This window comes from Hemiscyllium ocellatum, chromosome 19 (assembly GCF_020745735.1).
Source record: "Hemiscyllium ocellatum isolate sHemOce1 chromosome 19, sHemOce1.pat.X.cur, whole genome shotgun sequence".
In the NCBI taxonomy this organism is placed as follows: Eukaryota; Metazoa; Chordata; class Chondrichthyes; order Orectolobiformes; family Hemiscylliidae; genus Hemiscyllium; species Hemiscyllium ocellatum.
This window is the reverse complement of record NC_083419.1, coordinates 46,421,763-46,449,491: the sequence shown is the minus strand read 5'-3', so window position 1 is coordinate 46,449,491 and position 27,729 is coordinate 46,421,763. Positions and strand designations below refer to the sequence as shown.

The 27,729-nt window shown below is 38.3% G+C and overlaps 1 protein-coding gene across 5 annotated transcripts in view; it reads left to right on the top strand.

Moving 5' to 3' along the window:
• Positions 1-27,729, top strand: part of erc1b (ELKS/RAB6-interacting/CAST family member 1b) — an 850,092-nt gene that overhangs the window by 682,877 nt on the left and 139,486 nt on the right. For 3 of the 5 annotated variants that reach the window (XM_060839426.1, XM_060839431.1, XM_060839427.1), the window contains one exon: positions 2,564-2,665. In XM_060839426.1, coding sequence (XP_060695409.1) covers positions 2,564-2,665 — 102 coding nt within the window. Of the gene's footprint in view, positions 1-2,563; positions 2,666-3,068; positions 3,241-10,709; positions 10,752-27,729 lie in introns of those variants that run through there. The other 2 variants (XM_060839429.1, XM_060839428.1) reach the window with 2 other exon arrangements.

Sequence of the window (27,729 nt, the reverse complement as noted above, 5' to 3'; positions counted from 1 at the left end):
GACTCGACTGTGCCTAATATAGGATTTTACAGTTAGTATGAGATTGAAGGAAGGAATCTATAAATTGGCTGAGAAAAGCATCAGAGCTGAGGATTGGGAGCAGTTTAGATTTCGGCATACGACAACCAAGGGATTGATTAAGAGGGGGAAAATAGAATATGGGAGAAAGTTTGCAGGGAACATACCTATAGAAGCATTTACAATTAATTTGTATGTGAAGAGAAAATGATCAGTGAAGACAAATGTCAAGCTTCCTCAGGCAGAAATAGTAAATTATAACAGGAACAAAAAGATGGCACACCAATTATTTCAGTTCTGACACAAATAACACCCCAAAGTATTGTGTAACACAGGGTCTAATGAGAGCAAGGAACGGAAGGAAATCCGTATTAGTAAGGAAGAGATGGTGGGGAAATTGATCGGATTAAAGGCCAATACATCCCCAGTGCCCAATAATCTACATCTCGTTTACTTAAGGAAGTGTCCATGAAATAGTGGATGCATTGGTGGTCATCTTTTAAGATTCTGTAGACTCTGGAATGGTTCCTATCAATTGAAGGATAGTTAATGTAACCCTACTACAGAATTTTAAAAAAGGAATTAGAGACAAATTACCCTGATATGAATAGTGGGGAAAATGCTGGAGTCCATTTTAAAAGATTTAACAGCAGAGCATTTAGAAAAAAGTTGCAGGATTGGACAGAATTAGCATGGATTTATAAGTTGGAATGAAGGGTCAGTTTCTGTGCTGTACATCTCAATGACTCTAAATCTTCTGAAGTTTCTCACGGTTGTAACTTGTAGAATTGATATGGGGGAGCAAGTGGATATGGTTTACTTAGATTTCAGAAATCTTTCAGGAAGGTCCCACAAGAGATTAGTATGTAAAATTAGATGTTGAGAAATGGAAGGTCATCAACTTTGTTTGCAAAAACAGGAAGGCAGATTATCATCTGAATAGGAATAGAATGGGAAAAAAACAATACCTAGATACCCTTGTACACCAATTGCTGAAAGTAAGCATGTAGGTGCAACAGGTGATAAAGAAGGCAAATGTATGTTGACCTTCAAAGTGACAGGGTTTGAGTGTAGGAGGAGGATGTCTGCTGCAATTATACAGGGCATTGGTGAGACCACATCTGGAGTATTGTGTACAGTTTGCTCTCCTTATCTGAGGAAAGACATTCTAGCCATGGAAAGAGTGCAACAAAGTTTTACAGACTGATTCTTGAGATGGCAGGTCTGGCATATGAAAAGAGACTGGATCAGTTAGGATGTATTCAGTGGATTTTAGAAGAATGAGGGGGGGGGTCTCATCAAAACCTGTAAAGTTCTAGCTGGAAGAGACAGGATAAATATACGAATGATGTTCCTGATGACTGGAGAGTCCAGAGCCAGAGATCACTGTTTAAGGAGACAGGATAGGCCATGTTGGAATGAGGTAAGGAGAAATTTCTTCACTAAGAGAGTGGTAAGCTTGTGGAATTCTCTGCCACAAGCAGAGAAAACAGTTGAGGGCAAAACATTTAAGTGTTTTCAAGAGGTAATTAGGTATAGGTCTTGAAGATAAAGGGATCATTATTATGGGGAGAAAATGGGGACAGGGTACTCAGTTGGATGATCAACCGCGATCGTATTGAATGTCAGAGCTTGAAGGAACAAATGACCTACTTTGTGCTCCTAACTCTATGTTCTAAATGACAAAAGTGATGATGTGTAACACAAAAGTTGTTGTTAATAGGACAAGTAAAAGCAAAATGGATCTAAAAGAGGCGTAAATGGGAAAGCAGAATCATCACCAATCGCGGCTATCTGAAAAAATGAGGGCTAAGGTTATGAACTAAAATTGTTGAACTCAGCCCTGACTGAAAAGTTATCAACTGCCTAATTAAAAGAGGAAGTGTTATTTCACAAATATATATTAAACTTCATTGCAGTAATGCAAAAGGCTGGGAACAGGTATGTCAGAGTAGCGTGGAGAATTAAACGAATAAGCCATCTGATTTCACACTCCTCTCAACTTGTCAGTGCTCAGTTTGTGCTTGTGTTTTGCTGCTTCCGTGTAAGTGACATTGGCCCATCAAAACTGTTCAGGCATCTTGCAAACTATCTCAGCTGGCTATTGTAATCGCCCTTCTCACAACCAATCTAGTGTATGCCCAATTCAAAATCCCTGTGTATGGAAGAGCCTGATGAGACCTGTATTTATCAGAGATGAGAAAAAAATGGGATTCTGACAAGTTATGAGAAATGTTACATTAAAGTGTTTCAGTATGAATGAAATGTAACCATGTCTGAAACTTCCAAATTAAAAATTGTGTTGAGCTTGTCTTGTGTGTAAACACACAGATATACATACATCTTGAAGATTTCTTAATGACACTTGGAGTAAAAAAGTGCATTATAACTGTTATTTACCACGTTCATCCTCTATCACTAAATACCCAAGAGCACATCTGACTGAAAATGTTGGAAGGAAAATTGTCTTAATTATTTGCTTAAAAAAGTACTGTTGTAAGTGGTTAACCAAGTGAATTTGAATATTTTTGTTTCCTTTTCACAGACTCAGAACAGAATGAAATTAATGGCAGATAATTACGAGGAGGACCTCCTGAAACCCTCAGCGCATTCAGAGTCAATGAACCATAAACTCTCCCCAGAACAGGTGAGAAATATTTTGGTATTCAAATAGGATTTGCACAGTGAATTATTAGGACTCAAGGAGTGATCATATTATTTGTCTTAGTCTTTCCCTTCCTGATATGTCAATGCAACAGACCTGGATTGTATTCAATTTGAATAATTTAACAGAGCAATATGAAGGGCTATAAAACTGCACCACGAAATGGGAATATCTCTTACAGTTGTAAAAATCAACAGTCCAGTTATATTTATATTCTTCAGTATGTAAGTGATGTGCATTAGAATATTGTCACATGATTCTCTCAGCCGACAGTTGAGCAACAAGGATTGTCTAAATTTATTTGATGACTAAAACCTAGATTGGTGCCCTTTGATCTAGTTGGCACAGTACCTGTGTGAACTAAATCCATTTGCTTTACCCACAGCAAAGCTGGATTGCAGTCATTTCATCTTTTGGCCCAAGTCTGTGTCCTCGTGGAAAGGTGAAGCATACATGAGTTCCTCCAAGAACTCCACCAAATCCATATTCTGGATTTAAATGTATTCATAAGACATGCTAGAATAGATCATCTTATTTCATAATAATAAAAGTAAAATCAAATTCAATCAAATCATTTTTTCAGTAAGAGTTTAGCAGTAACTCATTGGTTCTACTGTAACAATAATCAGTTTGTTTTCCCAAGGATACTTTCATTTTTATCATGGCTGCAGGCTACTTGGTAATGGTTTAGTTTTTTTTTCAATTGTGTGTGACTATCTTTTAGAATTAAAGTTTAAATTATGTCAAGCAAAAATTCACACCAGAAAAGTTCCACCTTCTGTAAAAACTCATAACTAATCAATGTTAACAACAATACGTAATACATAATTAAAATCCATTTAGTCTCAATTTCAAAAGTTTTTATTTTCCTAAATGCACTGAAAATATTTCAGTGCTTTTGAGTGCATGGAGCCTGGCATGAGCCTTAACAAACAACTTGACAACACACAAAAGAAAATGTGCATTGAAAATATACAAGCACTTTTGCTTTGTTAAATATAGTGGACACATGCACCCCCAGATACATTCGCACCCCCAGACACACTCGCACCCACCCCATTCCCCCCTACACACACACACAAACTCGTACATATACTCTTTCTGTTCCCTCCACCTTGTGGCTTCTAGGTTGGTTAGGTTGGTTTCCAGTGTTGACATATGCTATTTGCAACTAGTAAACAATTTCTCAGATGTCCCTTTTCTCCCCCAGTTCAAGTGAGTGTGTCATGTGTTTCCTAGCTGCTGATTGCTTCTTACCTAATTCTTTCCATGTCACGTGACAGACAAAGCAGCAACAATTGGACTAATTGGTGAGATTTCATGCGGGGATGTTCAAGGGCGTACTAAGCATATTTTCAGCTTCCTTGACTTTCTTTCAACCATTTTCATTTTCATTACATATTTCCTTATTTTGTACAAGACATCTTCCTTTTTTCAGAATGACATACCTGTACTGCAAACTGAATTGTTCTGCATAATTTAGCATGATGAATGTAATCCAAAAAGATTTTAAAAAAGCTCACAGTTGCAAATGCTTTTTTTTCCTTTCTCACCATATTGGTATCAAAGTTTGAAATCAAATGGTTTCACTCCTTCCTTTCTCTGTTATTAAAATTGTGGACTTTCTTGCATTCCTCAGTTTTCCCCTTCCATAATCCATCCAAAGACATTTAAAACTGTAGCTTGGCATTAATTAAATACAGATAGTTTGATCTTCTATTCAATCTCACTTCCTTCAACACTAGCAGCCATCTATGCTGTAGCAATACAATGGTTCCCCTTACAGATTTCTGATAGTGATTACAAAAAAGTAATGTAAGCTGATTGTAATTAGGTTGCCATCAGGCTGTGAAATTGGTGACAACAAAAAATGAAACGTAGATATCATAAATTAGAAGCACAGTTTTGCTGTCTAAATTCCTGTGGTACCCTCACAGATCTACCCCATTTGCAATAAAACTAACAAATGTATAAAATGTTGATGGTCATGGTGACTGGCAAGGCACTGTTCCCAAAGCAGACTTGTTTTACAGATGAAAATGTGTTGCTGGAAAAGTGCAGCAGGTCAGACAGCATCCGAGAAGCAGGAGAATCTGTTTTACAGATGAGCCAATGATAATTAGGATCAAGTTTAAATAATGGTTATGATGATCAATATCATTGGTTCAAAATTGAACAATTGTTGTTTGTAATAAAAGTAACGTAATTCAAAAAGAAGCACAAAAAGAGAAATGATAAAATCCTAATAATGACGAACCAGTGCCCAACAAAGGTCTTTGACTTCCTTACCAAAATTTTCTTTTGCTTTATTTCACAATTTGTACCAAACTTCATCCCTTTTAATTTCAATTTTTATTTCAGCTATCACTTTAAAAGTCAGAACTTACTTGGTCCACTCCTAAAACAATGCTTTTTCATTGAAGAATGTTCTCATTTTGTGGAAGAATGAGATTTTTGTGATCTGTAAATAGGTTCCATTTTAATTCTCTTCAACTGCAGGCACATTGGGTAGAATTATAACTGAAAAAAAGGACACTGAATCCCTTCCCAAGGGTCTAAATCCTTCACAAATGTCCCAACCTCTCCTCTGCCTCCCAAACTCTGAATCCTTTCCCAGGCTTTGAGTTGCAGCCTGCACACGTTCCCATATATTCTTATTGGCCTCCAATTCTTACCAACCTGACCTATCCATGACCTGGAATCAATCCCCTACATTGACAATCCCACCCCACTCTCCTGAGACGCAGAACCTACCTTGTCCTGTGACCTTCACCAGCCCCCTACCAACTGTAAACTAAACCTACAAATTAAGTGTTTAGCTTTGACCTTTCGAGGTGTGTCAAGAACCATCTCTTTGAATTTAACTCAAAGTTACCTTTCAATTTTTTCAATACTTGATTAAGTAGAAATCACATCAGATCCACATTTTGTTTTAATAAATGCAACATTCACTGCCTTATATTGTGTCTGCATCTCCACTGGTTCTACAACAGGAATTTCTCATCATATAAATGTAAAAAAGGGTCAAATTAATAGAGATTTTCAAAATTCTGAAATCTTTTCCGATGGTAAGTAACAAATGATTTTTGTCATTATTAAATTAATAACCAGGCAGCTTGCACTGATGGTTGTAACATTTTCCTGTCGAGGTTATCCTCTAAAAGCGTGGAATCCTCACTCATAAATGGTATTAAGATGGAGACTATATTATTTGAAATAGAGGTGAATAAATATTTGAAAATAAAAATTACAGAAGGGTAACCAGAGAGGGTATAAAAATGGCGTTAGAACAGATACTTACAGGTGAAGAATTAGCTGAAGCCACAAGTGTGCCTTCGCAATTTCTAGGATTTTAATTCCTATCTCCACTTCATAACAAATAAGATTCCACATAGTTTCAAAGATCACCATTTTTTGGATGCACTTCAAATTTAATGTTGTTTCTTAACATTTTTTTTGAAATTCCTTTTTGTATACTAGCACATCAGAAATACCTAATGATTGACTTCTTAGAAAGATCGAAAGATATGAGAGTCAATTTTACAATGCCTGCTTCCCTCTAAGAGCACATATTTATAAACTTAATCCTCACAGGGTGAAGTATCATGAGAAATAAAATATGGTGTTACTTGCTTGTAAATTTGACGTAATGTTGTATTTCAAAAATGTTATTACTTATAATTCCAAAAAAGATCAATGTTGCATCTTACGAAATGATAATTAGTTTCAGGAATCAGTACATCCAAAATGTCCTTAAATTTTCGTATGTGCACCAATTAAACTATAATTGTATAATGCTCTACAGTGCACCCATTAATGGTGTAAGAGTTCCCTTTGAAAAATTGCCTACAATTTTGTTAAGCTATATATAGGTTGTTTTTGGGTACCAGGCAAACTGTGGTAGTGTTGTGCATTCACAGCAAGCTTCAAATGAAATCTAGTCAATTTATCTTAATCCTGTCAAAGCATGAACAAATTTCCCTGAGAGCAAGAGTGAATGTTGTGAGTCTAGCTTTGTTGGTGTACATTGATAGTTGTTTTGGAAAATGTCTAATAATTATCTGTTCTCTTGCCATCCTGCCCTGTCTCTGATTTGTTAACAGTGATTTCCCTCATATTGTGACCATCTGCAGCATTACGGTAATGCTGAGTTCATGATTTTAAGGTGCATAATGAATCACAGATGCACATCCTTATTCTGTGTTCAAACTATATTTCTCTTTACCTTTTCCTTTTGTTTATCATCTGTCAATCAAGCAGTACTAAGTTGGAGTGTTTCATCCAGTTCGAAGCTCCCATCACTTATATGAAGTACTAATTTTCCTGAGGCATATATATGTTCAGTACAGTGAGTTTGAATTTGCACTCGATCTATGAATGCAATATAATGTCTTTGAAAGTGGAAGTTTCTTAATTTACAGGATTATGATGGGAGATCAAAGGTAATACTACTAACATAGAAGTATTGTAGATTCTAGCAGACCTGTTGCACGAAGGTAAGTGCAATTGATGAGATATTTGTTAAGTGTGACAATCACCCATTGCTGTCCAAATAAAAAAGTTATATTCTATATTTTCTGCTGTCCCCTAGTCTTGGCCAAAATAGTAAAATTCACATTGCATTGTTTTATTCAAGAAAAAAAACAGATTAAATTAACTATGATATGACCTCCTTAGGGATGAATTTCAGACATTGCTTTTAATGAAATATTCCATGTCCATGCTTTAGTCTGAAGGAGGATACCAATGGACTTATTTATTTTCTCATGCATAAAGCTCTCGTGAGTAGCAATTTGTCACTTGTGAGCAGTTCTTGGTATCTGATTTGCACATTGAGAATTCAAATCTCAATTTGCCAGCTGTCCTACTGAAAGAATATTTCCTTAAATTGAGAGTATGCTGGGTAGACTTAAGGATTGTATTTTTAGCCACTGAAGATTGAAATCAAGTCAGCTTCTGTGACAAATCCATACTATTCCAGGCGCAGTGGATAATTGACTAGTCTGGCTCATCAGCAGAATTTGAATTAACACTGAATGTTGGAGATCCTCTCACTCAACTCGAGGCAATGCCATAATGAATAGGATAGTCTTTGGTGGAAAGCAGTGGAAAGATTCTGTTTAAAGTGGATATTTAGCTGGTAAAGTTCCACAAATAAAAGGGAGTGCCCTAGCATTTAACCATTGCAAAAATTCACCTCACTGTCTCAGATATTGTAGATATCAAGCATTCTGTCTCTGTTCCTATAAATATTGTCAGTAATGTACACTTCTGGTGTTTACCTTACTAAATCTGCCTACATTATCTCAATTGCAGAATATCTTTAGACTCTTGCCTCGATATCTAGGAAAACTGGATTTAACTGTGAAAACAACAACTTGTTTGTAGTTGGCATTCTCACTGTGGATTGCCACCATGTTGTGACAGAGGGGCTTGCATGTTCTGACAGTCCTTATGTAATGCTGTCAGGACTCATTGTTCCTGTTAAAGCCAACCATGACAGCAAGGTCAGGCAAAGTGTAGTCCAAGAAGGCCTCAATAGAAGAACAGGCAAAAGTAGACTATGTGTCTCACCACTTATCAAGGGTGGCAACAAGATAAAGCAGCAAGGTAGTCCCAAACACAGTGGCACAACATGTTCTTAAGTTTGACCACTTCTTAATCCTTCAAGGTGAACATTGATGATGTTCCAGAGCCTACACATTAAATAATATCACATACAGGCTTTTATCAGGGTCCATGCCACATCCCATAATAATGGAGAATTGCTGATGGGTATGGGATTGTGAACCTGGGAGGTCCTGGTAAAAGTTTGCACACAGTTTGCATGATGCGTGAAGGATATTGGAGACCTGCAGTGGGATGAAAGAGTCTTTTAATAGCAGAATAGGTCTACTAAGTAGACCTTTGCAAATGCCAGATTGGGAAGGGGTGATTGGAAAAGGTACGTCAAAATTAATCGGTCCTGTTTTCTCTTGGCTGAGAGGCATTCAAGATCAAAATATTGGCATCTCTTGAGTAACGTTATCATTCAAGTCAAAGATCTGAGTACTGTCAATATTGCTCAATGCATGTGAAGAACGAATGCCTGTTGGACAGATCATGGTCCTGTTCAATATGGTGAACATCTACCTAGTACTAAGGCATCATAAGGCCCATCTGTCCAAGAGGAAAAAGATCAATGCCTCAGTTCCAAAGACACCAAACCAAAGGGAGGAATTCCAAGTACCAATCTAAAAAAAATTTGCGTGTTCAATTCATTTCTACGACAGTGGGACCAAATAGACCCAATAATACTAGGTAGCTGTGCTTAGACCACTGGGTCTCAGAGTGGTCTCAGAACACTGCTGTCCCCAGGATCAGTTTAATGAAAATATGTGTGACCTCTCAGAATGAAAACAAGCAGCCTTCATTCTCTGGGAGAACCGTCAACGTCACACGCCAGGAAGGCAGCATTCCAGCTCAAGCCGAAAACCCAAAAATAAATCCATCAGAAAAGGGTCATCAGTTAGGTAGTGGGGTCCTGAGAGATTCAATGAAATACTGGCTATCACGAGATTGGAAGCTGCTTCAAACCATCAGGGCCATCTATAAACCAAATTCAAATGAACAAAATTACCTTCTCTCCTAGGATATTGTTTTTCCTCTTAAGGATAACAGTGCCACCCATCAACTCTGGAAAGAACATTTTCAGCATCTACTCAGAAATGAATCCACAGAGACTCCAGGCTACCCCCAGCTTCCTATGGTAGAATCCATGGGTTAGCCACCATCACTGGGAGAACTGCTTATAGTTTAAAACAACTTTAATGGTATTCCTCTCAAGGTCTTTAAAGCTGTTGGGATTTTGATCATGTAACGATTCTGAGATTTATCCAACTTTTGTGAGATTCCGCCGTCTCCATCCTGACTTGAGGAGAACAACAATTGAAACTATTCCCCTTTCTTTCATAGCAGGGAAAGACCACAGCATGTGGATATGCATTTTCCTGAACAGTCTATTTCCTGCATTGTAATCTCACTACGTTATGGGACATTCTGCCTCAAATACCCAGAGATCTGAGAGTCAAGAATTAGCCTGTTGAGTCACATGAAGACCCACAGCAGAGTCTCATGACCCTGAATAGGCATTACCTTTGCGCTGAGGGACAGTTGATGATATTCACCCAAAATTCACTTAAAATAAGAGAAAGGCGACCTTAGAACTAACTTACAAGTTTAGCAGAGGCAAAATATATCATGGCTAACTAAAAAGAAAATCTCACTTTTGGAGCAATGTAGTTCAATCTGTTTTAAAAGAAAACATGGAAGCTTGTGAAGTCTCTTCTGATGTTGACAGTTTGTGAATTACATCCTTTCATCTTCATATTCACCTGATCGCAATCACCTGATGAAGGAGCGTTGCTCCGAAAGCTAGTGTGCTTCCAATTAAACCTGTTGGACTATAACCTGGTGTTGTGTGATTTTTAACTTTGTACACCCCAGTCCAACACCGGCATCTCCAAATCACATCTTCATACTGATAAGTGATCAGCCTATCAATGTTTTTAATTTGAAATGAGATTGCATTGCAGTTTTGTTATGCTTTAGGCGAGATTTTTAGATCCTTCAATCCAACACTAATCATTCCATAATGAAGACTGGTGTAGTAGTGGACTGGTACTGCTGGCGTTCTACCCAAAACTGAGAGGAAGACAGAATATGATACAATGAATTTTCATTGTTTTATTTCCTTCATCCCCGCTTTAGGTTCAGGGAATATATTTTGTATGTTGGTACACTCAATACAAATCTGTCACTGCAATAACATACTGAATGGTACTATTTACAAGAAGCTTAGTGGGTGTGTCTATCCATTTGAAAAATCCATTCTTTTTCATGAAACAGAGGGGAGGAAATCACTAGAAAAGCATCTTTGCTTACTTTTATTCTAATGTACAATCTGGTTATTGCCTGCATATACTAACTTGCTCTTATTTTGTCCCCACGCAATCATTGGCTATCCTTATCATCTGCAACCAAATAGGATGATGAGGAGGGCATATGGGCTTAGTCATTCAGATGAACTTAAGCAGCTATTTTGTTCAGAATGGTGAGAATCTGCTTTACCTCCTGTTTATCACAATCGCTTGCACACTGTTACAAATTGTTAATCTTTATTCTACGTGAATGCACTCCATTTCATTTGAACCTCTTTGCTAATCAATTTGTGTCTCTGTGTTTGGGAATCGGTCATTTTTACTGGCTTGCAATTTTTTTCTGCTTGCATAAGAAAACACCACAAACATAACTATTAAGATTAAAGGTAGATATGTTTAGGATTCAAAATATTTGAACATTTTGAAAAGGAATTGTATTATGTGGCATTTTCATTTTAAATGTTTCTTGAAATCCTACTGCAAATGTGCAAAACATCACATTTCATATTAGACGTGCTGTTTGGGAATCACAGTTAATCGTTATGAAAGTGGATGATTAAGAAGGTTTGAGAGTTATTTGGTTAAACTTCAATAGGTCTTTGCACAACAGGGACTGTATGTAGTGTACATAGCTCAACCTGGTTCCATGCTGAAATTATCTTTATCATTGGAGATAGTTTATTGTCTAATATATGTCTGAGCAACAAAAGAAAATCATTCATGTTTTAACTGCCAATTGTATCTGTTAAAACTGAGATGAATATTAACATCCCAAAGCACTCCACAGAAGTGAAATCGTCAACATGCAATGATGGGAGAAAAGTTCAGGTAAGAAACAGTAGACTGTTTTTCCCCAAACGATCATGAGTGTTTTAATAGCCTAGAAAGGAAATCTCCAATTCACTTTTGATGGAAAATGCATCACAACACTATCATTATTGCACTGCTGCCTTCTCAAGAGCAATCAGGGATGGGTGATAACTGCTCTCTTCTCCAGCAGTAGTGACATCACAAGACTGTGTGCTAGTATATTTGTGGTGTTGTTAGCCCTCACAAACCTCCTGCTGCCCCAGTTCATCTAAGTTTATCTTCCTTATTTCATACTCTTTTCTCCCCCACCAAATGGTGACAATCTCCATGTCTATTCCATTTTTTTTTGGTTTGTGTCAATTGTGTTGTGGGTGAGATTTACAATACACAAACTAATCAGCGATTATTGGCAGTCAATTCAGTTGTTTTTGTCTGATTTTCCTGCTTGTACTTCTCCTGAGCTGGAGCACTATACCTTGCCTTAATAATGTGGCTGAAATCACAGGTTCTTCAAATTCCAACTATTACATTATTTGGCATTAATCATGAAAGTTATGAAAATCTTTATTTTTAAAGAATCTAGGAATTTTTTTGGCATACTGTTATCTCATTGGAGTTCCCCTCTCCCACACTACCAGCTCTTGAGCCTTTTCTTTCATCCATATATGGGATATGAAGTGGCTGGCAAAGTCATCCTTGATTGCCCATACCTAATTGCCCTGAAGAAGTTGATGGTGAGCTGCATTCTTCAAGCGCTGTAATTCTTGGGTTTGGGCATTAGCTATGTACCACAATAACTGTCGGCAATAAAATGGCACATAGCTGTATCTCACTGAATGAGGCAGAAAATGTGCTGATTGATGAGAGGAATCAACCAGCAAAGTGTCCATCCAGAGGTAGCGAAGGATGGAGGGGTCATTGCATTTAATATACTAACAGCAGGCCAAATTTGTTTGGGGATTCAGAAGGTGCACTGTTGTTCATCTTGCAGATGTGGAAGTAGGCTTCTTATTGAGTAACTTCTGGTGATCTGTTTGAACACCGTTAAGTAGGTTGGTCTGAACCTGGTATAATTAGATGTAGTATGTGTGGTGTAATCTTAGTCCATAGTGTGATTGATTAATTTATTGTTGTCATGTGTGCCAAGATACATTGAAAACTTCCTTAACATGCTATACAAACAGCTCGTAAACTACATCAAGGTTGTAGAACAGAGTGCAGAATACAGTGTTCCAGCCGCAGAGAAAGTGCAGAGAGGGAGATCAGAATTAGCATTTAAGTGGTCTGTTCAAAAGTCTGATAATAGCAGGGAAGAAGCTGTTCTTGAATCTCTTTGTACGTGTAATCAAACTTTTATATCCTCTGTCCGAGAGAGGAGGGTGGAAGACAGTATAACCAGAGTGGCAATCAGTATAATACAGCTTGTGTAGAAGTCTGGTTTGCATGATTAAGGAACCTATTGCATGTTTCAGGTGAGCACAATGAGTTATTGCAAGTTGCCTGATTCAACCTCCATTTACAGGTGGCAGCTTGATGACAAATCAGTGTTGACCCAGGAAGTTTACTTACAAGCTTTCCATACAAAGAGCCAGAATTCCCAATTATAATGCATAAGTAATAGGAGCAGGAATAAGCAGTTTGGTCCATTGAACCTGCTCGTTCAGTTAATAAGGTCATGGCTGATCTGATGTGACTTTAACTTGACTTTTCTGCCTCTTCATCCTTGCCAATTAGATATCTGTCAAAATCAGCCGTGAGTATATTAACTTCGGAAAGTAACAATGACTGTATGATTTTTGGAAAAGTGAATCGACTGAAAAGAAACCATTAACACAATTTTCAGGGAAATGCAGTGCCAAACGTCAGCATAGCAAGAGTCCATAAGACCATAAGAGATAGGAGTTGAACTAAGGCCATTCGGCCCATCGATCCACCCAGCCATTCAATGATGGTTGATGGGCATTTTACCGCCACTTACCCAAACTGTCTCCGTAACCCTTAATTCCTTGCGAGATTAAGATATTATCAATCTCTGCCTTGAAGATATTTAATGTCCTGGCTTCCACTGCACTCCATGGCAGTGAATTCCACATGCCCACCACTCTCTGGCTGAATAAATGTCTCCTCATTTCCAGTCTAAATTAACTCCCTCTAATTGTAAGGCAGTGCCCACGGATCCTAGTATACCCACCTGACAGAAATAATTTCAGAGCCAGGCATTATTTAATTTCTATTAGATCTCCTCTCAACTATCTAAATTCTAATGAATACAATCCCAGGATCCTCAGCTGTTCATCATATGTTAAACCTATCATTCCAGGAATCATCCCTGTGAATCTCCACTGGACATGTTCCAGTGCCAGTATGTCCTTCCTGAGGTGCGGGGCCCAAAACTGGACACAGTATTCTAAATGGGACCTAACCAAGCTTTATAAAGTCTTAGTAGCACCTCGCTGCTTTTACATTCCAACTCTCTTGAAATAAATTACATTATTTCATTTGCGTTACATTTGCTTTCTTAACCACGGACTCAACCTGCAAGTCAACCCTTAGAGAACCCTGTATTAGCACACCCACATCCCTTTGTACTTTGTCTTTATGAATTTTCTCACCATTTATAAAATAGTCCTTGCCTGTATTCTTTTTTCGAAAGTGCAAGACCTCGCATTTGCTCACATTGAATTTCATCAGCCATTTCTTGGACAATTCTCCTAAACTGTCTAAATCTTTCTGCAGCCTCCTTACCTCCTCCTTACTACCTACATGTCCACCTAACTTCGTATGAATTTGAACTTCACCAGAATGCTCCCAGTCTCTTCATTCAGATCATTTATATATAAAGTGAATGGCTGGGGCCCCAACAGTGAACCCTGCGGAACCCACTTGTCACCAGCTGCCATTCTGAAAAAGAACCTTTTATCCCAACTCTCGGCCTTCTGTCAGATAGCCAATCCTGACTATCGACCCTGCACTTGCAAGAATTTAGACATCACATCCTTAACAATGGATTCCAGACTTTTACCTACAACCGAGGTTAGGCTAATCGACCTATAATTATCCTTGTTTTGTCTTGATCCTTTCTTGAACAAGAGGGTTATAACAGCGATTTTCCAATCATCTGGGACTTTGCCTGACTCCAGTGATTTTTGAAAGATTACAAGCAACGCCTCAGCTATTTCTTTAGCCACGTCCCTCAGAACTCTAAGATATAACACTTCCAGGCCATGAGATTTATCAATTTTTAGACCTTATAGCTTTTCAAGTACTTTCTCCTTTGTAATGGTCACCATACTTAACTCTGCCCCTTAACTGTCCTTAATTGTTGGGATATTACTCATGTCTTCCACTGTGAAGACTGACACAAAATATTTATTAAGTTCTTTAGCTATTTCCTTATCTCACATCACTAGCCTTCCTGCATCAGTTTGGAGCAGCCCAATCTCTACTTTTGCCTCTCGTTTGTTTTTTATGTATTGAAAGAAACTTTTACTATCGTTTCTAATATTATTGGCTAGTTTACCTTCATATTTGATCCTCTCCTTCCTATATATCCTCTGTTTGTTTTTGTAGTCTTCCCAATCTTCTGGTTTCCCAGTGCCCTTGGCAACCTTATAGGCTCTCTGTTTTTCTGAGATACATTTCTTGAGTTCCTTTGTCAGCCATGGTTGCCTAATTCCACCACCACCTCACCCCCGCCCTGGATAATCTTTCTTTTCTCTGGGATGTACTCTGTACTGTTTTCTCAATTACACCCAGAAACTCCTGCCATTGTTGCTCTCCTGTCTTCCCCACTGGGCTCTGCTTCCAGTCAATTTTCGTCAGTTCCTCTCTCATATCCCTGTAATTACCTTTATTTAACTGTAACACCATTACATCTGATTTTGCCTTCTCTCTTTCGAACTGCAGACTGAACTTTCTCATATTATAATCGTTGCCTCTTAAGTGTTCCCTGACTTTAACATCTTTTATAAAGTCTGGCTCATTACATAGCACTCAGTGCTGAATAGCCCGCTCCCTTGTGGGCTCTATCACAAGCTGTTCCAAAAAGCCATCCTGTAACAATTCCATGAATTCCCTTTCTTTGGATCCACCGGCAACATTATTCAACCAGTCCATTTGCATATTGAAGTCCCCCATGATCACCGTGACCTTGCCTTTCTGACATGCCCTATCTATTTGCTGGTACATCTTGCATCCCTGGTCCTGACCACTCCAGGGAGGTTTGTACATAACTCCCATTATGGTTTTTTTGCCTTTGTGGTTCCTCAACTCCACCACATAGACTCCACATCATCTGACTCTATATCATTTTATACCATAGATTTAATTTCACTCTTAACGCCACCCCCTCTGCCACCTCTGTCTTTTCGATAAGTTGTAAATCCTGCTAACTGGAATTGATTAATTCATTGATGAGTAAGTATGTAGAGGGAGCAGGTGAGACTGGGTACAGTAGGAGCTTTGTGAGCAAATAGTGGGGTATTGTGGAAAATTGATGGTCTCCTTACCTCTGAAGCAGGAGACCAGGGTTGAAGTCCCACCTACTCCAGAGGTGTTTAACAACATATCTGAACAGTTGGTTGGAATATATCTGAGAGCAAATCGTCAACAAGTACTACACAAGAGGAAAAGCTGTTTTGAGGTCTATTTTACCAACAAGTTCAAATCCAGGGTAGTGCTTTACTGGATAATCAAAAACAAAACCACTTGCCCTATTTCTCTCCATGTATTTTGATTAAAAAATAATTGTCCTCAAATAATAATGCTTGAAACAGTCATGATATATTTGGTTATCAAATAAAGTCCTGCAACTAATGTAATAAAATAAAAACCCTGTAAAATTATTCTTGTGATCAGTTTTTAAAGGTAGAAAAAAAACGGAAAAATAATTGAATAATGAAAAATCAGGCCTGATGATCAATAAATTTGGACATACTTATCCGATATTTATTAAAGTCAACAACCAGCAAATGTTCAGCTTAATGGAAGTTGTATCAATATTCTGATGATCAAATGCAATTACAGCTTTCACCTACAGCTCTCATCTTTAAAGCTCAATCTTTGCACAAAGCTTAAGTCATGTATCATTACTTAGCAGACCGAATGCCAACAGCATCATATGAGCTGGTGCTGGATCTAATTCAAGTGCGTGCAAGTTTGCTTTTGCAAATTGTTGGAAGCAGTGTTTAGTGATTCTTTTGAGTAAATAATCAAGTTTCCTTACTCTATATAGCACTTTCCAAGTATGCATAGCTGATGAGAAATAACTCCAAGGTGTCTCAAAGTCTACTTCATAATATATTTATGTTTATATTAATCAAACTTTCTTATAGTTTTAGATTATTAATTTACACACAGTGATTAAATATTAATCAATCAACAACAGCAATAGCTGGAGCGGAGCTACTGAAAACTACGTAATTAAAAGAGACTTATAGCATGAGGAAACCAACAACCAAAATAACCAAATTTACTGAATGACATCCAAATGTAGAAATTGCCAGTAAGATTTCACTTCTTGGTACACTTTAGTGTGAATCAGAGCCGATGCAATTTATGCATTAATTAATATACCAAAGATTTTGAAATCAAAAAGATAAATTTCAGTTTAAAAACTCCATCTTGTGCAACCACAAACATTCACATCACTCCCATATAAATATAGCACTAAGCAGCTACACAGTTCCATAATACACTTCTTTCTTCATGCAGCAAAGCTGAGGAGTCCAATCTGACAACAGCTTTCACCTTCACATTTTACAGTATAATTATCATAGTAAAGTACAATTCCATGAAGCTACTGTTCCTTTGATCACAAAATCCTGCTGACAGAGCTTTCTAGTGTTCCTTTTCAAAAACCAACAAATAATATTCAACAAACCAATTCAATTTGGTGATTAGTTGGAAAACATCTAACTCTTTAGCATCTCTAGGCTTTCAGCAAAGCGTTCCCATTCTTAAGCCCTTTGAACTAGTCAAGAGCTTCAGTCTCCTTTTTTGCCAAATAAAAATGTTGACATCTTCCTGAGAGTGATTTGCTTAATTTCCTCACAAGAACTCAGTATAGTTCACTCTGTCTCAGTTTACTTTCTCTGCATGCCCTCATCTGGGCACTAATTGCCTTCCACCTTTAGGCCTTCTACTTGTAGTTTTCTTTGTGTCTGTGTGTTTCTTTTGTCTTCCGGGTCAAGGATTGCCAGGTCTATGATCCTTATTATGCAAGAAAATTACAATTTATTCCTTTAAAATTGATGCAGACTCTGAAATACCTCTTCAAACATTCTTAAAAACAATTATACTCCACAAATATTTTAAACTAATGAATTGTCCATACCATACTGCTATTAGTTCAGAGATCATCTCAATAGTTGTTGACCTCTTCTCTTTATTCAGTTCTATTGTAATTATTTTAGTCAACCATTTCAGACGTTCTGACACAACTCTGAGAACTTGAACTACTGTCCCACAAAGCCTTATTTCATTTTAGTTCCATGCATCTGGATTTGAACCTGTGTGCCAGTGCATTAGCCTGGGTCTCAGGAATATTAGTCTGTGCCACCATCTTCCTTTCATTTCCTTACACCTTTAAGTCAATGTATCGACGATTTAACCTATTTATTCTAAGAGAAGAAGCATGGGCCCAAACTTTACAATTTCCTTCTATTCATTTTTCCTTTCATACCCCCTTTCCTTTCAGGAACTGTCTGTTACCTGCTCTGTTCCTTCGTCAACATAATTAAAGCTAAGTTTAGAAAACCACAATGTAGGGCAATACAGAATCAAATGTTTTAACACTGGGGTTGAAGCTCTGAACTGCTTTATTATACTTATTTTGCAGAAACAAATTGGAGGGATACTTGCTTCTAAGAAACAACACCCATTTAATAAGTATAATTTTCAGGGGATGGAACAATACTAGCTTATTATTATCTTCAAGACGCAAAATACAAATTTTGGTCAAGCAAGTTTGACTAACAACCATTTGTTTATCTGGGATAGAGAAAGTTAAGCTTTAAATCTGAAAGAGTTTTGTTATAGAAATAAATTGCTTGAGAAAAATAAATTCCTCTGAAGAGAAGGGTATTAAAATTTGTCTCTGTCCAGTCGCACCACCAGGAACGATTCTACCCCGTATTCATACGCTTTTTGAATCTGATCTCAGATTTTGTCTCACTGGAGTTCAGAAATGCAGTGCTTCAAAGAAATATTTGTGAAGCTTATGACAATTGGATTATAAGGGATCTACATTTTAATACTGCCTCTACAAGACATCTATGCCTGGAATGCTTGTCTCGGCGATGTGATTTCTTCAAATACCATGCACCATAAAATAAACTGATCAAAACGCAACTAGAAAGTATGCATAGACAACGCATACGTTTTTTTGTTACTTTAGTTGTACACACTTTATTAAACAGTTTTCTACGTAGTGCAGAAGAGTGCAGGTAAAATTCTCTTTGTATTTATGACATCATAAACAGAACTTGCCATGAACATTGTTGAGTATTATTTGATTTGATTTTTTTTTTCCCTGAACATTAACTCCTCAGTTTCCGATAAAAATTTTAGGACAAAAATATTGGGAATGTGTAGTCAGAAAACATTTATTTACGTTTTCAAGACCCCTGTTAAAATGATATTATAAATGGTTTACTGTCCTCAGTCATTGATCCCTCATTTTCACTACCACAATAATCATTTTGTTTTTTTTAAATTACCACTCTGTCCTCACCAAGAGTCTAACCACCAATCTCCCCTTCCTCTCTAAGGTCCTTGAATTTGTGTGGGCTCTCTCACCCGAACCTGAAACTCAATGTTTGAACTTCCCAATTGAGTTTCGTCCCATACCAATGAAATAACCTTAAACCAAAGCCAGAAACAAAGTTCTCTGAAACATGATCTCTCTACAGCTTCCCACTTAGAAGATTACGCAATAATCCTCTCTTTCATTGCTGTGTTCAGTGGTGGTAATTATATGTTAATCGTACATTCATTGTTTACTTTTTTAGGTGATAGGCAGTAATTGGGGATTCATTTGTGTCACTATGCACAAGAACAGACTGTGGTGATTTGATTATAAAATATAAGTTCCTAGTGTGTATATCTCCTTGAGTAATTGCATATAAAACTGGTTAAAGGTTGGCTTCATTCTCCCCTTCACTACAAGGCTCTCTGGAGTATAACAGGTGAACTGTTCCCACTGTTACCTATCAGATTATATGCTCAAAGGAAAGCTCAGAGTTGACAGAGAATCATTTGGCCAATTGAAATTCATCTTATTGTGGTACTTAATTGTATTTTGATACCATTTTTAGCCTCTTTTTAAAAATTAATTCTTGGCATGCTTGGGACAGCATTTATTACCTATTCCTTATTGCCCTTGAGAAGGTAGTGCTGAACTGCTTCCTTCAATCTCTGCATTCCATTTGACATAGTCACTTGTAACCTTATGATGGAGAGAAGTTCTTTGATGAAGTAGCTAAAGACATGATCCTGAGGAACTTCTGCAGATGTCTTGGAGCTGCGATGACTATGCCCAACAATGACAACCATTTTTCTTTGTGCCAGGTATGATTCCAACCAGCAGAGAGTTTTTTCCCTGATTCCCACAGACTCCACTAGTGACCACTAGTATTGATTAGTTGGAAAGCTGTGTGCTAAAAAGTTAAAATCTCTGTTGAGCCAAATGAGGAGGTTAAAAAGAGAGGAGTCAAATCACTCCTCCTGCTCTGGTCGTAACATCCTTGACATTGATTGGCAGTATCACTGTGGATCTCCCACCATCAGCATGTTGTAGTTCACCTCTGACTGGAATCTTAATTTGACCAGCCACCTCAATATTATGGTTACAAGAGCAGGCCAAATGCTGGCTTTCTTGCAATGAGTGACATACCTACCAATTCCCTAAAGATTATCCACCCACTTATAAGACACCAGTCAGGAGAGTAATGCTGTACTTACCACTTCTCCACTACTTTGGATGAGTACAGCTTCAACAAGGCTTAAAAAGCTCAACAGCATCCAGAACAAAGTAACCTGCTTGATTGACACTTCATTCACCACCTTAATAGTCACTCTGTCCACCTATACATTGTTACCTAAGTACACACATTGCTAAGATGCACCACAGTAACATATCAAAGCTTCTTCAACAGCATCTCCTAAACGTGCAATATCTACCACCTTGAAGGACAAGGCCAGCCGGTGCATGGGAACATCACCATCTGCATGTTTCCTGCTAACTTGAAAATACATTGCCATTCTTTCACTGTCGCTGGCCAAAGTCCAGGAACTTCCGAGTGAGAACATTTATGGGAGTATCTTCACTATAGACACTGGCAGCGGTTCACAAATCTGGCTCACCATACCTTTCCAAGGATAATTAGGGGCAGGCTTGCTCGTGAGACCCATATTTTGTGACTGTACAAAAAGGCACAAAGTCCTTATTTTCTAGAGTGAGGATTAATCTCTGTTCTTGCCTCATATTTCATGGCCTTTACAATTGGGATGAGTTTGATATTCAACTGTACAAGTCTATTTGTGTTGGTTATAGTGACAAAGATTGAATCCAGTAGCTGGTATTTTCCACTGTGTTTAACAGGCTACAACTTGCCCCTTTCACTTTACTCAGGGTTCACAAGCACAGAAGCAAATATATATTGACTAGTATTCTTTATATAGTTTGACCAGTGTGGAGTAAACCCTAGAACATAACTCTTGTAAACAAATGCTCTCCTACTCTGACCGCATATTTGATTATATGGTAGGAATTTCAAATCAAATATTCTACTCCTGTCAGTTTGAATTGTTGGTAATTTACATTTTTCATACAATCACATTTTGAGCGACTAGATTTTATTTGTTTAATAACTAATTACTTAATGTAAATTAAGTAAATAATTTTGTCTTAACGATGCATATAATCTCCAGATAAAGGTGTGTGTGTGACCTCAGCTGCTGGGCTCTTAACTGTACAGAATTCTGAAAGATGACTAATGCTAAAAATGTGTAAGCTGGATGTTGCTTTCCAAACCCAAAAGCTGCCAACAGGAAAATTAAATTAAGTCTAAAATTTCTAATTGGCGGTAAGATTTATATCTGCGAGTTGGCTATGAGCCTGTCTGAGCTCCACTGTATGTGAAGTGCATGCAAATTCCTCATATATGAAATAATGAAAACAGATTTGATTAGAGACAAGTATATTGAGGAGGTTTGTAAAATGTATGATGAGCTCTGAGCAACCCACACCCAAATTGGAAGAAAACTCGATTATGCTCAGAAAAAAATCCCTAATCTCGAAGGATCTGACATCTACCTAAATATTTCATTGTAAAATAACAGCATATACATTACACATATCCACTTCAAACTGCAAATGTTCAGAAAGTGGATCCATGTGTAAAATGCAGATCTCCTCCTCAGTTTGGAATTGTAAATATAAAGTATTCACTTTATGACTCCACCTACAATGCACCAGAGTAACTTAAAGAAAGAATGTCCTGCAATTAACAATTGACTTTCATGACCTTCCATGAACTTTGGATATCTCAAAGTAATTTACAAACATTGAAATGTTTTTCAAGTTTGGTCACCATTATCCTGAATGAAAACAAGGCAGTTAATTTGCATTCAGCAAGGTCTCACAAACTATAATGTACAAGTAGTTCTTCCATTACACAACGATTGCATTCTTGTGCAATCCAGCACTATAGAAAAATCAAGCTTTAGAAACAGTGCTTAAAGTGTTGATGATGTAGTTGGGTTACAGGCAACACATTTTAAAAGTTCGCGCTTTAGAAACAGTATCCACTAATCATCAATGCTTTATAGTGAATTCAACAAAATCCGTGTTATAGCAGAACAACCTATAATGACCAATTTGGAGAACGGTTTCAACTCAGAAAAAGATCACTTGGTCCATCAAAACTGTTATAAACTGCTTCTCTGTTATAAACTGTGACCGCTGATTGTTGATGATTCTTCCAATGTCAGCAATTTGATAGGCGATTATTGTTGGTCACTATGCTCTGAGTTCTTTGGAAATCTATTTGAATAGACTGGGCAGAATATCCATTTCAATGTCTTATTCGAAAAATAGCATCTATTGATATATCACTCGATTCAGAATGCCATTTTCAGCAAATATAATGCTCTTGTACTGAACTGGAATTGAAATCACAAGCTTTTAGTTCAAGGGTACCAACCAAGCCAAGATCAAAATTAGCACACTGTGGCTTGAAGGACCTCAGTTTGTCTCAATTCATTGCACACTAGAAACTGAACTTTGGCCCACCTGAGAACACATTTGAGTAGCATAATTTCCAATATTGGAGACAAAATAACTGCTGGAATCGAAGGTGGACAAACAGGAGGCTAGAAGAACACAGCAAGCCAGGCAGCATCAGGAGGTGGAGATGTCAACGTTTCAGGTGTAAGCCTTCTTCAGGACTTCTGGTACAGCCGAAATGTTGACATCTCCACCTCCTGATGCTGCCTGGCTTGCTGTGTTCTTCCAGCCACCTGCTTGTCTACCTTAACTTGCAATATCGGACAGTTACTGAGTAGAAAACGGAGTACTGTATTGTAATTGAAACTGACAACTTATATGTTGCATCTATGTGGACTTAAAGATTGAGGAATTCCGAGCATTCCAATTGGCTTGCATGGTGTTGGACAGGGGAGGTACAATTTATTTAATCCCAAGAGGAGGAAGAATAAGTAGGTAAAATTCAAAGATAAACCATGAACATATTCCTAGACCTAAAAGCCCCTCAACGACAATGAATCAATTCAAGCATTATTAAATAGTTGCACGACAGAGAACAAAACTAAACAATTTTGTTTTAAACTATATTGTGAATCTCTAAACCTTCTTCCCGACCTCTCCGTTCCCCCCCCGCCCAGTCTATCACCCTCACCTTAACCTCCTTCCACCTATTACATTCCCAATGCCCCTCCCCGAAGTCCCTCCTCCCTACCTTTTATCTTAGCCTGCTTGGCACATCTTCCTCATTCCTGAAGAAGAGCTTATGCCCGAAATGTCGATTCTCCTTCTCCTTGGATGCTGCCTGACCTGCTGCGCTTTTCCAGCAACACATTTTTAAGCTCTTATCCCCAGCATCCGCAGTCCTCACTTTCTCCTAATCTCTAACCTTTGACAGAGATAGTTACTTCCAATCTCCAACTTGTAAATACCTTTTGGAAATCAAAGCTTTTGTTGTTCATGTACACTAAATAGTGACAGAATTGCAGTTGATTCACACAGCCTGAATCAACTGTAAAAATAGACTGACCTATTTTTACAGATTTCTACAAGACACTGTGCTCTTTAGATGAATACTGATAGCATCCCATAAAATGCTTATGATCAATTAGTGTTTGTTTTTCTTGTTTTCTGTGTCGTTAAGACTTATTATCCATTCTGCTATATACTTCATATCTGATCTATATTATTGTATGATCTATATTCTGTGAAATGTATTGATTTGGCAGAAGTCAGATGTGGTAAGTGGAATAGATGCTTATGGTCTTGTCAGAATATGGCTAGGGAGTATGTTAAGCTTGATAAGGAGAAGTAAGAAGCCTAGTAATTTTATGAAGTGATCAGTGTGCAGTGGAACTTGAAATAGCATTCATTTAGATTTTGAACTATTGCATGAGAGAAGAGTCTGAACAATCGAGGCTGGGCATTGCCAGGTGAAAATAGAATAATTGTTGACATGCATACTACAGCTTGGATATAAGTACTTTTTGGACTGAAGCCAGTTGGGCATATTGGCCAAAATCTTTACGACCTTGGTGATAGAGTAGTAGCTTCACCCCTATGCTTGGTGTAAACAATGCAACCTCCTTTTAATTTATTTTTGCATACAGATTATTTACTATAGGCAACAGTCAGAAATATCAGAGGCTTCAGAAAGTAACTTCAGCACAAATAAAATTTAATCAGAATTTTCATGCTTTGGCAACTTGGAACTGCTTGTCTCGACATGCTTTTGTGTTGGTGAATGCAGTTGTTTTGTAACATCAGATGATACAGTGATGAGCTCGTTTATTTTTCAGCAAATGCTGCTTTCAAGAAAGACAAAGGAAGACTTGCAGTTCTATAACATTTTGGTTGACCACAGGACACCTCAGGCACTTTACAGCCAATAAAGTACTCTGAAATATAGTTGCTTTTAAAAATATATGAAATGTAATAGTTTGCACATGGCAAGCTCGCACAAACAGCAATATGATAATGACCAGTTAGTTTGTTTTAGTCATGTTAGTTGAAGGATAAATATTGGACAGATTAGTTGGAAGTGAGTCCTTTCTGCATAATGCCATCAGATGAGTTGTGAATGCATGGAATGTGTTGCTAGCTGAGATGGTGGAAGCAGAGTCATTAGGGACATTTAAGCCACTGCTGGACATGCACATGGATAGCAGTGAGTTGAAGGGTGTGTAGGTTAAGTTACTATATTTTACATTAGGATTAAACCTCAGCTCAACATTGTGGGCCAAAGGGCCTGTTCTGTGCTGTACTTTTCTATGTTCTGTGTGACCCTACCATAGGAAGATTATTATTAAATTAGAGAGGGTTTACCAGGATGTCACTAGGAATGGAGGGTTTGAGTCATAGGCTGAGACCTTTTTCATTGGAGCATAGGAGATTGAAGGGTCACCCTATAATGGTTTATAAAATCATGAGGGGCAATAATAGAGAAAAGACATTTGCTATTCACCTTAAGGTGGGGAAGTTTAAAACTAGGGGTCATATTTTTAAGGTGACAGGAGAAAGATTTTAAAAAGACATGAGGGGCAACTTTCTTTTATATACAATGTTTTCATTGGAGAAATGAAGGTTTAGGGGTGACTTGATAGAGGTGTACAAGATGATTAGGGGTTTAGCTAGGGTTGACCATGAGAACCTTTTCCCACGTATGGAGTCAGCTATTACGAGGGGGCACAGCTTTAAATTAAGGGGAGGTAGGTATAGGACAGATGTTAGGGGTAGATTCTTTACTCAGCGAGTTGTGAGTTCATGGAATGCCCTGCCAGTAGCAGTGGTGGATTCTCCCTCTTTATGGGCATTTAAACAGGCATTGGATAGGCATATGGAGGAGAGTGGGCTAGTGTAGGTTAGGTGGGCTTGGGTCGGCGCAACGTTGAGGGCCGAAGGGCCTGTACTGCGCTTTATTTTTCTATGTTCTATGTTTTGAGCAGATAGGCTGCTGCCTCATGTAGAATACACTGCTTACGGTGCAATACTCCCTCAACATTTCACTGATGAAATGGAGCGTGGATTTTTGTGCTCAAGTCCTGGAATAGAACTGGAACTAACATCCTAGATTAGTGGTGCTAGAAGAGCACAGCAGTTCAGGCAGCATCCGAGGAGCAGTAAAGTCGACGTTTCGGGCAAAAGCCCTTCATCAGGAATAAAGGCAGAGATCCTGAAGCGGGAAAAGGTGAGTCCATTGCTGAGGACAGATAGTTCGTCCTCAGTGAGGGGAAGGTCTGGAAGGATGGTGAAAACGCGGCAGGGCTGGGAGCTGGGATCTGGTGTGGGTGTGGAGCTGGGAGGGGGGCGGAGCCAGGAGTTGGTGTAATGGTGGGGAGAATGGTGGTGGAGTCATGAGCAGAGGTGGTGTTCCCCTCAGGGTTCTGGGGGACGAGAATGGTGACAGTGGGATATGTGGGGGGCGTGTCAGCAGAGTGCAGTTGAGTGGCATTGGTGGGGGTGGAAGTGGTGGCAGACACGGCAGTAGGGGTGGCAGAAGTCACTGAGCATGTGACATCAGCGATGATGTGAGGAGCGGAAGTGATGTCATGTGTGATGCATGAGGAATTGTAAGGGGCAGAAGTGTTTGTGGGAGTGGCCATGATGGGGGTGGAAGTGACAGCATCAATCAGTGTGGGGTGGCAGCTGCACCAGCCGCATGGCTAATGGCATCGAAGTAGTTCCAGAGGCCAGGGGAATCTTCTGGAATGTTTCAGGAGCACTGGTTATGGAAGCGGGTAGATAAAAGTTTGTTGTACTTACAGTTTTTGATGTTTGAGATGGAGTTGAAATACTGTTTGTTGAGAGTATGAATTCTCTTGAGGATGTAGAACAGAGTGGGTCTTTTGCAATTTTGAGAGAGTGTGGCCCTCAGCTGAGGCAGGGCTGACTGTAGAGAGGTTAGGTGCCGACGCATTGCTGCAAGCGTGGAGCAGAGGATCTTGAAGGAGAACTGTTGCTGGTGTTTTTGAATCTGTAGTCTGTACTGTTTGTCCTGTTCGGGTCCAAACTCTGCTGGTTTAAAGGTGGTCCGGAGTCCGTGTGGGATGAGTTGGTTACGGAGGCAGGCGCTGAGGAAGCAAATGTGGCCGTGGTAGTGAGTTTGTTTCAGGACATAGTTGAAGAGCTTCAGGGCAGAGGAAATGACCTGTGAGTTGCAGTGGGAGAGGGACTCCCTGAGATTCTTCTAGAGAGAGGAGGAAAACTTCTTCAAGGCAGGCATCCTTGCAAGAAGAGGAACTGACATCCTCCTAACTTAGATTTGAGAATGCTACCATCTGACACAGAGTTGCTATGGACTAGGAGTATGTTTAAGCAGGTCTGGCTACAAATGAAATTTAGTATACTGTTTTTAAATCATGAAGCCGTAGTGTATGAGAAATGATGTTCTGAATTTACTGGTTTGAGAACACTTGTTGGTTTTTTTTTTAGAAAGACCTAAGCCACAGTCAAAAATGGCTATGTGTGTACCAATGACTTTATGTTCCAAAGTCATTATCTGTCCACAAAGCTGCACCAGGTGTAAATGCTTTTCTACCCAATAAACACAGACTTAAAAAAAGTTTAATCCAACAACATCTACCTTTAGGAGAATGATTAAATTGTTCTCCTCCATCTTTAAACCACCTTAATACAACCCAGTGAAGTACTAAGTTTGTCCTTAATAAAGCCAGCCAAATCATCAACTTTCAAGCCCTATACTGCTTTGACTTTACGAGATCTCTAATTCCCAAATCTGTTCTCCCACTCTATTGATCTATTTGTATATTTTTTTTGTAATCCTGAGAAACTGGAGTATTTTAGTTGTTTTTCTCAATATGCTCCTTTTAAACTAAAGAAAACATGCCTGTTGTATCTTTTTGAATCATAGCATGTAAACAGTTAAACATTCATTGAATTGAGGAGTTATTGTAAAAAAAGAAAGTCATATTGAAAAATACTAGCCAACTGAGGAGTGGGAAAAGAGGAGAGATTTTGACAAGTCTTTACCTGATCATAACAATAATATAAGGCAAATCAAATACTTTAGAGGAATGTTTCCTGAAAAATATCAT